Genomic DNA, 13,340 nt, shown 5'->3' on the forward strand with positions numbered 1-13,340 from the left:
AAAATTCCGCTAAGTTTGGATGCATCTTTTTTTTCTTTTTACCTATTGAGTTGAAAAACTTACAACTTCTATTTTTCAGATGTGTTGAGTGTGCATACAGATCTAAAGAAGTCAATGAAAACTGGATTACAAGAGCAGCAAGTGGGGTGATCCAAGTAACTGACCATGTTTTCATGTACAAAATTTTAACTTACGGTTGCACAGCTATTCTTCTTCCAAATTAAGGTGAATCTATAGCACAAGCAAAGCTAATGAGACCTCCTGAAAGGGGCTGAAAGGATAGAGTCCCAGTCTAAGGAACACATTGCAATATTCTCTCCAGTCTCACTGGAGGAACTGAGCATCTCATGATGGAAATGTAATATTTAGTTCTCTGTATGTAACAAATACGATGCCTTAAAAAGTAGTTTGCAGATTGTGTCCAGGCTCCAAGCACTGTATCCTTAAAAATGTATTGATTGATGAAGTAGACAAATTCATTGCCTGATATTCCATGATTGTCCTTATGATACATTTATGCCCTGAAGTTGTAACTGTTAGAAATGATGGTTTCCAAGGATATGCAGGAAAGCAGACTGCCTGCCTAGTGTAGATATCAGGGAGGATCCCTGTGTAGAGTTGAATTGCTTTCTGAATGCCTACTAAATCCTAATTGCTTGTGACACAACTGGGTTTTGCCAGGTTAGTGTAAGATTTTGACTGTAGGGCCAGAAGAGAATAATATAATTCAATAAGTAATTAAAAAAAAAAAAAATTTCCTATATCATCATGGAAAACAGGCATAAAGAGCAAGAAAAGAATGTGAAGTACATGCAGGCTTGGAAGAAGAGATGATAATTTTCAGCCTTTGTGCTGGAAAAAACAGAAATATTTTTGAATCTTTCTAACAACATTGCTTTCAAGTTTAAACAAAACTATGTGTTGATGGGTTCAGTGATTTGGAGGGAAATCAGTATTTTATATGGTTCTTTCAGCACTTTGTATTACTTTTCTGACACCCTGGGAAGTGTATTAGACTGGGACAAGACCTTCCCTAGACTTTGCCTGAAGTGCAGAGAGTCACCTGGGCAGTGAAAGCACCAGTTCCTGATCAGCAGAGGATTACCGTCTCTTCTTCAAAGCCTGCACAGCTTTGGAAAGATTTAAAGCCCTAAGTCTCCAAGATTGCTTACGGTCAGAAAAAATTTAGAAAATTAAAACTGAGGGCAAAATAATTGCCTGCAATGTATGATTTGCTTAGTATTGGTGCATGTGGGACTTTGAAGGCTGGGAACCATTCATTGAGAGGGTTAATGTGAGCAGAAAAAGCTGACAGAAGATGCACTGGGGGATTTTAGTTGATCTTCATGGATATTATGCTTTCCAGTGATTGTGCCTAGGGTATTTACATCTCTTAGATTCTTTCTTAATCAAATGAGGAACCTCTCTGTTTAGTGACATCTGTGTGCACATGTTGCAGGAACCTTGCAAGAGCTGAAGCTTTGGACTGGCAGTACCAATAATGAAAGGTCTTCAGACTTGCAGTATGCACATCATAATTACAGTAATTTCTGTCTTGTGCCTGAAAGTTCACAGGAATTTTCTGAGGACTCTCCAGGAAAGGATCAAAAATTTCCTGTTTATTGAAGCCTACAGAATTGTGCTCCTAGTTCCCAGATACTAATGGTGACCCAGCAACGTAGGCACACCTTTGCAGTGTGTCTGACAACAGAAGTTAAATCTGTTCCTCCCCACCTCTGATAACACAGGCTTGCATTTCATTAATGCAATCTCATGGCATAGCAGAAGTGCCCAATTTAGCTAACCTCTGCCCAATCCTAAACATTCACTGACCAGTTTGGTTCTTTGGATGACAAGATCTGTACCTGTCCCAATACAGAACTGAAATCTCTGCTCAGAAAAAATTGTGTTGTCATACTAAAGAAACTTGCTCCAGAAGAGGATCGTACCTTCCAACGATGGAAGTGAACCTGCCAATAATCACGCATTTGTGCCACAAAACCAGTGTTGCCAAACCTTACAATTTTATCATGAGATTTATGCTATTTAATGGATTTCTTAAAGTTCTCCGCGTCCAGAGATTTCAAGAAAAATTCAGCTTTTATTAAAGGAAAAGAAAGGGGGAAAAAAAAAAAGTACTCCAAAGTCTTATGGTTGTGGGAAAAAAGCTTGTAGGTATGAAGAGAGTGTAGCCTAAAGCTTAGAAATCAGAAAGCATACTGATATTACTTGACATTTTAAGTCTCTTGAGAATAAAAGATTTTTGTTTGCTAGTATTTGAAAATCCCATTGATTTTACCAGGGCCCAGGTTTCTCACATTTCTTTTTGGTCTTATGCAATTGCTAAAAAATTCTTAAAGTTGTTTTTTTGGCTATTTTTCTTTTTTAGAAAGAAGTATGAAATCTAGCATTGAGCAGCACAAATACAGAATCAAAATGACATGCAGCACAAAGCCCGCCTTGCTATCTTCCTGAAAAATATACGCCTTTGGCATTGCAGAGTTTTTTTATGGAGAATTTTACTATCGCAAGCAGCAGCAGTAGCACATTTTGAATTTAGGTCAACAGATATTTGTCAAAGTCCTTAACTATTACAGGAATGCTCTCGTAAACCAATTCATCTTGTGTCTCATCATTTACTACAGTACTCCTTCACAGTACTAGTTGTGGGTGATTTTGAGCTGGTTTTTGTGCTAAGAGGTTTCTTCTTATTTCTGTAGCAAACTGCTGTCCTGAAACATATCCTATTTGTCATGATTCTTAAATGGCAGTTTCTTAAATCAAGAGATTTGATACAGCAAATCCTACTATCTTCCTGCGATTGTCTTTTAATTGGGTTTGAAAGTGATGGAAATCCAGTGTGAACACATTAGGCTAAAGCATGGCTTGGCTTGCTTTGGTATAAAAGGGAGTAAGATTGTCTTTCCATGTTATGGACCAGTAACCTCTAGTTTGTTGAAGGAAACAGAAGTGTTTACTTACTATCGTAGGAAGTGGATTCCCAGGGATTGACAAATGCCTTGACTGTCCCTGGGAATTTGACAAAGACAAAATAGCTAACAGCACAGGAAGAATTGTAATTTGCTCCTGGGAAAAATGAGCAGCATTTAATTTCTCACCCATGAGTAAATGGGAGCATGACATTCTGCTTTAGAAAACACCTTTCCTGGTTATCAGTTAAAAGAAAATAGACTCAGAGCCAAGATTTTATGATATAAACATTTTTTTTTGCTTAAGAAAACTTAATTTCAAACTAGAATATTTGCTGAATTTTAAAACCAAAATGTTATCATTATAAAAATTGGAATTTTTTTAAGATTTTTTTTTTTCGCCAAAGCACTTTGAATCAGAGATTACATTAACATCAAATGTAACTGTATTCAAAACTCCACTTCCGTGAACTATTTTGTGGGTTAGTCAGTGATAATGTTGTTAACCATATGGAGATGTATTTTCACTTGTGGTCAATAAGCACTATGGTATCTGTAGGAGGAGTCTGTACCCATGTTATCTAGCATGAAAGGGACTGCACAGTGCTTCAGGGCTTAAATTATACAGGGAAGAACAGTTCTGGTTTGACCGAAATAAGCTTGTATTAAAAACCCCATAACCAGCCTTTAACTGTTTTCCTTTTAATTGGTAAAATTTTCCTATGTGAGAATGTTGTTTATAGAAGTAAAACCTTGATGCACTTACAGAGGAAATTGTATTGCAATATGCATCACAAATTCTTGACCAATGCTAATCATACAGAGATATTTCAAGAAAAAAAAATGCACAGTGAGTCTGTTCTTCCTCCAGAAAGTAATTTCCAAAATAATAAAGCAGAATAAACCCAAACAATAACTGGCAAACACAGGCTTAGGTAGCTGCTGGAACTTTGTGGTTTGTGCTCTAACATGCAATATTCCACTACGTCTATGTTCTACTTTTTATCTACCAACAGTGCATCCCAGTGGGATAAACCACACACGGACAGCCAAGTGGAAGAATGGAGAGCCCACACAATCAGGGCTTTGAACCAGAATGCGGGTACTTAACAGAAACAACCTTTGGGCAGGTATTTTCCACTTGTCAGAACAAATTGGTAATGAATTACAAACTGATTTCATTAGGATCGTCCTTTCAGTTGCTTTCAGGTGTGGTGGTTTCCAGGGCTGAGGGCCTGAGAGAACATTTTAATACACAGCAGCTGTTGACATTGCTGGTTGTTCTTTCCCCCCATTCATTCTAGCTTACAAAAAGACCAGATGATGCTAATGCTTAGCGTTTGCAAAGGTTCACAAGCTGCCTGCTATACTCTTACTAGGTAGGCAGTTAACATTCACCCTTTACGTGTGAGGAAACTTAAGCAAAAGATCTGTGCTACCCGCTGTGTCTGTAATGCCACAGACTGTGGTGGGAGGACAGAGGTGGGACTACCTTTCTGACAAATACTGCCTTCACAGGCTGGTGGATGTGCCCTATCAGCCTCGCATCCTCAGTGTGCTTGTACCTCCTGCACAGTGGATAGCTGTGTCCCTGCCACAGGGTATAGTATATGCTCCAAGAGAAAGATGTTTTTTAACCTGGGTAAGCACAGCCATATGTAACAGCATGGGTAGACTCCTCCAGAGTGTGGATCTGGGACAAAATCGAGGAGCTGCCTTTTGACTACAGGTTTACAGGCTCATCAGTCATCTTACATACCACTCACTCAGGAATCCCACACCTAATTGATCTTGAGAAAGGTTAAATACCCATGGGAGGTTGAAGGAGGAAAAAAAAATCAGCTTGTTTATTTAAATAGAGAAAAAAAAGATAGTTTGCAGTTAATAAGCTACAGTGAGAAGTAGAATATTTATCAGGTAAAGACAGAAAAAGTAGGTAATCCTGAACATTAGTATTTTGGATAAAGAAGAGGGAAAGGGCTATGTCTAGGGGCGTAGTATGAAGCTCAGTTAGTCTATGATGGCAGAGAAAAATAGTGAAGACTTACACGCTCTATCTGATTTAAGGGATCACGTTCTCACACAGGGAGTCAGTGAGCTGTAGAAATGCTTCATTTCAGCAAGGCAGGTTGCTCTGTAGCATGGATTTACTAAGCAGCCTTAGTAGGGTTGACAGCAAGCTGAAGAGCTCCATGGAAAATATGTATGTATGACTAGAGGGGTGGTCTTCATGTGGCCCTGGCTGCGTCAGCATGGTTTTGTCTTCCTCTGTCCCTAGTGTGCGTGTGTGACAGGCAAGGTGATCTGTGGTGGTGGTCTGTCTAGGTGACGCTCTTTTGGGATGAGTGCCTTGGTCTGGGGGAAGCTGTCTTTAATCCACTGTGCGGATGTGGCTCCCATTAACTGTTTTTGGATCTCCTGTACTGGAGGAGGCTCTGCCCCAAATTGCTCTCAGTGAGGGAGCAAGAGCCTGGTGTGGGGCCAAGGGACGGTGCCCCACTGCGAGCAGAGTTCAGACATCACTTTCTGTCTGTAGCAAACTCAGAGGTACTGACGGGAAGGAGTATGACAAGTAGTTCTACTTGGAGAGAAAAGGTGGCCAGAGGAGGGCCTGTGCGTAAGCAAAGCTGGGCAGCACAGAGCGAGCAGAAATAAGGAGACGGAACAGTACAATAAGCCTGTGTACAATAACCAAGGCAGGAGGCTGAAGACGGCCGCTTTCCCTCACTTCCCCTCGCTACCCTGGCACTTTCCCCCAGCGCCTCGGGTACAGGGCCCGGACGTGCCTCCTCCGAGCAACTGCCTGACCGCGGCCGCACGCCTCGGGGAAATCCCTCTCTGGTCATCAGGAAAACTTGGCGCAGAGCACCAACTGGTGTCGGAGAGATTGGACGTCCTTCACCGTGCGATAACGGGGCAGATGATTTGTCTCGATAGATCCTCAGGGGACTCGCATCCCGACTGGCACCAGGGACCCGCCCGCCGGGGGCGGGGCGCCGCCATGACGGAGCGGCGGAGGCGGTGGCGCTCTGTGTGCCTGCCCCAACATGGCCGCCTCTAGCCAGGTAACGTGCTGCTCCGGCCGGGCTCGGGGCTGCAGCGCCCATCCCGTCCCGCCCGACTCCCGGCGGGGCGCTGGGAGAGGGGGAGCAGGCAGAGCACCGCGGGGGCGGCGGGAGCGCGGGCGGCCCTTGTCGTGGGCTTCCCTCTCCGCCACGTGCGGGAGAGCTGAGCCCGCGGCGGCCTGGTGTGGGGGGGGGCAAGACCAGGTCAACCCTAGCGGCTGCCTCGCAGCTTTTACCCCCCACCCCCGCGTTAGTGAGGGCAAAACAGCATGCGCACATATCTGCTGTTATTCCTATTATCGTTGTTATTTTTAACGCGTGCCTGGAGCCCGTGAATTTGAGGGGTGTTGGTTGGAGGTTTTAAGTGCTGGCTGTCAGCGGCAGAGATGCCCTGGGGATAACTGCAGGGATGTACTGGTATCTTCAGGTGTATTTGGCCAATGCTGGTACTCTTAAATTTCCCACCAGGACTCCTGACTTTTATTTTTTTCCACGAGTTTTGATGTGTGTGTGTATACAGCGTCTCTATACATTTCTGTTTACGTGTCTGCGGTACAAGACCAAGCCAAAGCCGCATAGTGAACTGCCAAACTTCGTAGCTGAGCCTGGCGCTCCCTCTGCTGACAGCTGCCGTTTAGCTCCACTCCAGTAACGACGCACTTGCATTTTCAGAAATGGCTTCTACAGCAAATAAGGTTCCCCCGTTACATTAAAGCTTGACATTAACCTTTGCAGTCATTTTACTGCATGCTTTTTCTTCTATAGTCACGTTGGCTTTTGTAAAGGGGGTGTGAGATGCTACCAAATAAAGTTTTTCACTTCGATACGGTTGAGTGTGTTTCCTTAACTCAGAAATCAAGGCAGACTGTTGGTTTCTGTGCCTGGAGAATTGAGCCTCGGGTAATGGTGCAACAGACAAGGCAGAGAGTTTAGGTCTGGTTCAGACAGAGACCAGGGGAAGGTTCTACTGTCTCAGCAATGCAGGTAATACTGTTTGAGATACCTTCAGGGGCAGGAGGCACCTGGGTGAAGCTGACAAGCATGATACAGCAGGTAGGGAAGGTCTTCAGCTTCTTGAGCAGCAGGTGAAAGGCCTGGCAGTGTGGGGTAGGGCATCTCTGCCAGCTTTAAATGTCGTTGTTTAGGCAGCTGAATCACATCTCATCTCTCCCTTGTTCTGCTCTTTAGTTCAGAGGTTATCAAAGGATGGAAAGTAGTCTTTCAACTTCAGTTTCTGTGCTCGTTTGCCAAATATTGGGCCACGACTTCTTGGCTTTTGCCTGGAGAATGTGGAGGTAGGCCTGACTAAACTCAGAGCTTCTTTCCCCTGAGATCAGATGGAGTTTTCCAGTGCGCAGAGGTGTAGATGTTACGGGAGAGGCCTGAGCCTTTTAGTGTGATATACTTTTCTTCTGGCTGGGTCTATTCTGTAGAGGCTGCATGACAGTGGTCTAACTGGTATGGGTCATATACATAGCCTCCATGCTTTTCCTTCTGAACCAAATTTGCATGGTTCCCATCCCATATTTTTACTCTCTTCCTGTAACCCCACCTCACCAAATCAAAGATGTGTGTCTCCTATACTTTCCTGTGAAGTAGTTTGAGACTGCTTGTCCTCCTCTGCAAATGATGAGAACCTGTGCATGGACGGTCTGTAAAGCCATTGGCCGCTGTTCACCTGTGTATGGCAAATAAAGTTGGGCAGGCCAAGCCTTTTGAACCAAATCTGTTAAGTGGACAGTTTAGTCCTGGTAAGCTTGCTGAACAAGCCTGCAAATCAGATTAATTCTGGTAAGGGTGTAATCCATTAGATGCACTTAGGGGAATGTACTCGATATGAACTTTTCATGCCTCTCTTCATGAGACTTTTTTTTTCCCCTCTCAGGTACCTTTACTTCTTTTTTTTTTTTTTCTTTTTTCTGCCTCACTGTGCTTTTTTGGCTAAGCAAGTTTGAGATTTCTTGATCATTTTTTAGCCAATGAAGGTTAAGTGGACTGTTGCTCTCTGTGTGTTTAACCTGGTTGGAGATAGAATCCTCAATAAGAAAATTATTTTGAACTATTTGTCTTTAGAAGCAAGTGTGGTTTTGTGAAAGAATGAATTGCAGACTGTGTGCTGGGCTGCCATCAAGAAGGGAAAATGATTATTTAGGAGAGTAAGAGATTTGGGAAGGGAGAAAATCAGAGTCAAAAATCTACAAAAAGCCCTTAGTGAGCACTGTTGCTTTGAAGGGAAATGGGAGACAGTTGCTAACAAATCTGTAATAATAATAATTTTGCAGAAGGGAAGATTGGCTCTATAACCCCCTTGATCTCTTCAGCCTCTATATTTCTGAAGTCACACGAAATAATTAGTTCAGTAGTCTCCTCCTTTTTATGAAACTGTGCCCTGTTAGAGTTTTGTCATAGTGAGATTTCCTTATACATTTTGCCTCAGTTACATGTTAGCATGGTTATACTTGAATTAGCTCTGAGTAAGAGACCCTAGGAACTGGCAAGAGTCTAGTGGTGGTAGAATGGATCTTAGTGCTGAATAATTAGGGTTGTTGTTTTTTGTCAGGCTATGTGATCTATATGTGGTCAGGATATGTGTAAAAAAAATTGAATAATGCTTTTTGGCAGGTCAAAAAAGCTGACCAGGAGGTCAGGGTTCAAACTGTTATGGCAATGCATGTACCATCTCAAAGTTGGTAAGCTTTGTCATAGTCTTAAGTGAGGTCTGGACTCTTCCCTTGGGTTTGAAGGAAGTGGGAAGGGAGAAAGGAAAAGAAAGTAGGCTCAGAGGGATGTAGGAAGGTACTGCATGATCTCAATATAGTGGTAGACCAGAAGTGGCAAAAGATGCAACAAAACCTGGAGAAGGCTGGTGACCCTTAAGTAACTCACTGGTAGGTAAAGCTGTATTGCCACTAAATTCAGTAGTTAATCTATGTACACAGTTTTCTATTCCTTCTCATGACAGGAATGTGAGCTGTGTGAAGTTTGGCCTTGGTAGAGGGGCTAAATGAGTTGTGGAGCATCCTGGTTGCTAGTTCTTGGACATCTACGCATTGAACACACTTTTCTACTCTCAAAAAAAAGCAATTTTTGCTAAATGTCATATTCACTTAAAAGTGGCAATTAGGAAAAAGGAGCCAAATGGGAGCAGTTCACCTCCAACTCAAACATTTGGTGAGGCATGAATAACTTAGAAGCTAAGACGATACAAATCTCATGACAGTTCCATGGAGAGACTGTAGAGAGAAGGAAATTAACTGAAACTACTGTGTGAAAACAGGAGGGGAAGGCAGGTTAAAAACTGCAAATGGAGGTAGTGATATTGTGAATAAAGGAGTGAAGAGGAAGAGGAAAAACTGGAAAATGAAATCTAGCATTGTGGCAGTCTTTATAAAACTATTTTTGGGAGGGTTCCTCTTAATGAAAGAGAGTTTAATAACAAAACTTCAGAGATGGGGAAAACCTCAGTCTGAGGAAGAACGTCCTTTGCAGACTCAGTTTTGTCAGCTCCAAATAATTCATAAAATCTGAAATTATTGAAAGTCCTATTACCATCGTAGAAATGACATATGAGATGGGGAGGCTATCTCTCTAGGGCAGACTGAAGTATTTAATTTTTCAGGCAGGACACTTACTGTGTGTTATTATTTCTTCTTCCCAGATCACCAGCATGGAAGTTCAAACCATGGAAGATCATTTGAAAGTCCATAAAATGAAGAAGAAGGTATTGAGGAAGCAGGTCAGAGCTCAGCATACATTGATGAGACATGAGGGCATTGAGTGCATCTCCCATGCCACGCAGGTGACTGGCAGTTTTGATTTTGTTGGTAGTGTGAAAATGCTGCTTCTTTCTGTTCTAGTCTCACATACACTTTGTCTAAAATGAAGTTCTCCTCCAAAATGCGCTTCCTCAGATTGAGGATTTTCTGTGCCTTTTTGATTTCAAAGCAGAGTTGTACTTCAGCAGTTTAGCGTCTGTGGAGAGACTTTTATGGCTTTTGGATAAGTTTGTTTTTTTCTTTTTAATCTGAAGCAGTAGTTCCTTGGGTTGGGGAAGAGGAGAAAGCCTGGGAAACATTACCATGTTGAAGTAGATAAACTTAAGTTTTCTTTTTCTGTGTGATTTTTCTTGTCTGGCTTTTAGCTTTTGTATCTTTCTTTCCTCTATATTTCTCTATCAAGTATGATTTGTCTTGTTTAAACTCCCTGTTAAAAACACGTCTGTCTTAGAAATCTTTCCCACGTTGCTTTCTTCACCTAAATTGATTTAGGCTGTGGTTCTGTGGGAGTTGAACTGAGTGACTGACTTGCAGCTGTTGAAAAGGGGACAAGTTTCTCTTCCCTTACACAAAGGGGGACAGGATAGGAGGGAATTCTGTTTTCTTATGTTGCTCAATGAACTTTATCGTAAGCCACTTTATTCCCTAATCTAACAAAACTACTCGGCTTTTTGATTTGTCATTTTCTGCCACAGTAGAGAGTTACAGCAGATCAGAGGGTGACCTCACAGGTACTGGTATAGCAGAAAGTGATGAACTGGCAGAGAGGAAAGGGAAGTTAGAGAGTTCATAGTTTCCCTCCATCAGTTGTGAGGAGATGCTAATGGCTTGTAACACTGTAGAGCAGTACCATTTACTCTACCCTTGTTCATCTTGATCCTGCCAATTCTCTGCATTCAAATATGGAAGTATCAGTTAGATATTTATACTTTGTTGTAACAAAATTTGGCTTAGTCTTCACTCAGATTTCACACCATGTGGGCATATGCTAAAATGACCCAGCAATCTTGTGTATATTGTAAGCTCTTTGGAGCAGGGACTGTGTTTTTCTAGTGTTGCTTGGAAATGGGTCCATAATCAGGGACTTGTTCCCCTCTACGCTGCCCTAGATACCAAATTATCCATCTAATCTATCCAAAGAGTAATTTTTGGGTCCAACAAGATGTTCACTGATGATGGAATATTTGAATAAGTGATGTATGAAACAAAATCATAGTGCTATTGATAAACCTGTGTCAAGAACACAGAAAATGCTTTCAGGCTTTGTGCAAGAGTCTGATTACATTGAAATCGCTCAGTCAGGAGAACATGATGAGTTGCCATACAAACTGCTGTTGCGTAGTGACAATCTTTGTAGATGAAGTGGCTATAGCCAGTGAAAGCACTGTTTTGAGTCTGAGTTTCCTCTACACACATAGGTTTCCCCATTAATAACACTTTAGAAAATAAAAATAACTAATAATGTGGTCAGCTTGGAAACATATGATCGGTAATGGACAGTCTGGTGCAGCACTAAGAGCAAGTGTTAACAGAGCCATCACAATAGGCATAATCACAGCAGTACCTCAGGCGTGCTCACTATATACAATTCTTTTTTTAATAATCCTCTTCAGTTTTAAATCTAATTTTCTGACTTTTAGAGAATTGAAATGCTATAATTTGAAACAATTGAACACTTTAGCAACTGCCTTCAGAAAAGGTCATAGAACATTTATAGGCTTTAAGGAAAAGATTGTCTGAAAGCTTTCTGGAAGGGTATTACATAGTGTCGGAGTAAATTGTTGCTGGCTGTTTGGAGTCACTATAGCTCAATCAAAACTTCAAGACTGCATCCTCATTTGGCCTTAAAAAGGGACTTAAACTTCTTTCAACCACCATGAGTAGATTGGATATCCAGTTATGGCATATAGCTATTTAGATGTCAAAAGAACTTGTTAATTTGTTTTGAAAAGGCCTATGTATTTTCAAATTATATTGCTTGAATAGTAGTCCTTTGAAAAGTTCTGTTTTGTTGTTTCTTGTAATATTTGGCAAACCAGCAACAGTCCTCGCAAACTGCATACTGCTTGATAATTTTGGACATAAATCGTTATGAAAGTGTAGAATTAAGCAGTTAGGCATTGTGCATGAAGTAATCTGTGTTAACTATGGATGGGACATAAATCCCTTTTGTTTATAAAAACGAGGGAGAATTTTCAGAGTACTTGAGCAGAGCTAGACGCTTTGTTTCTGGTTTTTTTTGGAGAACCTGATGTATGGAGGACTTGAAGTGGGACCAGGAATACCAATCTCTCTATGCTTGGAGAGACTCCTTGGCAAAGATGAGAAAACCTTTCTTTAAAAAAGAATCACAGTTTCCAAAGGTTTTTCTCTTTGTTTTTGTTAACAGGTCTCTGGAAAAATTCCATTTTAGAAACCTCCAAAATTATGTGTGCCAGTGTCACTATTTACCTGCAGCACATTGACGCACGCATGGTGGTTCGAAGCTTAAGTGCTCTTGTAACAGTAACTATATGCATTAACTGAGGAGGTGTCTCTGGTAGAGGTCGTAAGCCTTTCTGCCAGAATATATGCTGGGCAAACAAAGGTTGTCTTAGCCTCATATACCAAGCTCATTGAAGTGTACATATCTTGTGTGGAATACATAAAAGAATGCTCATGGGCTTCCTTAATTTTTCTTTATAGAGCTGCTCTCTTGATAGAGTGTTGGTTTTAGATGAACTAATAGTAATCCCTGATTCTCCATTTTTTCAAATTCTTCTTCAATTAGAGCCTGGTTATTGCCAATGCTGGTCTGGGTAATGGGATGAGTAGACACCAACTGCTGAGGATAGTAGAAGAGTATGGATTGGTGGAAACACTCTTAATGCCACCGAATAAACCATATTCATTTGTGAAATATGGGACAACAGAAGAAGCCAAGAAAGCCTTTGATGCCCTTAATGGAAAAGAAGTAACACTGGAAGACTTCAGCCAAAACGTTGTTCTATACATTAATTTTGTGGAAAAAGGTATAAGTTTTCTGCTTTCCTATATATCCAACTTCCTGCATACTACTTCCCTTTGCTTTTAACTTCCTGGGTTGTAAATATAGCTAAAATCACACTAGTCTTTGTAAGTAGATACAGAGAATGTGTCGTGGTTTTACCCCAGCCGGCAGCTGAGTACCACGCAGCCGCTCGTTCACTCCCCCCCATCGGGATGGGGGAGAGAATTGGAAGAGTTAAAGTGAGAAAACTCGTGGGTTGAGATAAAGACAGTTTAATAGGTAAAGCAAAAGCCGCGTGCACAAGCAAAGCAAGACAAGGAATTCATTCACCACTTCCCATGGACAGGCAGGTGTTCAGCCATCTCCAGGAAAGCAGGGCTCCGTCACGCGTAATGGTTACTTGGGAAGACGAACGCCATTGCTCCGAACGCCACCGCCCCCCCCCCCCCCCTCTTCCTCCAAGCTCCTTATAAACTGGGCATGACGTCATACAGTATGGAATACCCCTTTGGTCAGTTTGGGTCACCTGTCCTGTCTGTGTCTCCTCCCAACTTCTTGTCCACCCCCAGCCATCCCGCTG

At 41.9% G+C, this 13,340-nt stretch overlaps 1 protein-coding gene across 4 annotated transcripts in view; it reads left to right on the forward strand.

Annotated features, from left to right (window-relative positions):
- Positions 1-5,956: 5,956 nt before the first annotated feature.
- The window catches only part of ALKBH8 (alkB homolog 8, tRNA methyltransferase), a 49,813-nt gene continuing 42,429 nt past the window's right edge, over positions 5,957-13,340 (forward strand). Inside the window, exons 1-4 of one of the 4 annotated variants that reach the window (XM_075742280.1) lie at positions 5,959-5,995; positions 8,618-8,685; positions 9,654-9,794; positions 12,542-12,782. In XM_075742280.1, the coding sequence (XP_075598395.1) occupies positions 9,663-9,794; positions 12,542-12,782 (373 nt within the window). In that variant the 5' untranslated portion in view covers positions 5,959-5,995; positions 8,618-8,685; positions 9,654-9,662. Of the gene's footprint in view, positions 5,996-6,575; positions 6,691-8,617; positions 8,686-9,653; positions 9,795-12,541; positions 12,783-13,340 lie in introns of those variants that run through there. The other 3 variants (XM_075742278.1, XM_075742276.1, XM_075742277.1) reach the window with 3 other exon arrangements.

This window comes from Balearica regulorum, chromosome 1 (genome assembly GCF_011004875.1).
Source record: "Balearica regulorum gibbericeps isolate bBalReg1 chromosome 1, bBalReg1.pri, whole genome shotgun sequence".
NCBI lineage: Eukaryota > Metazoa > Chordata > Aves > Gruiformes > Gruidae > Balearica > Balearica regulorum.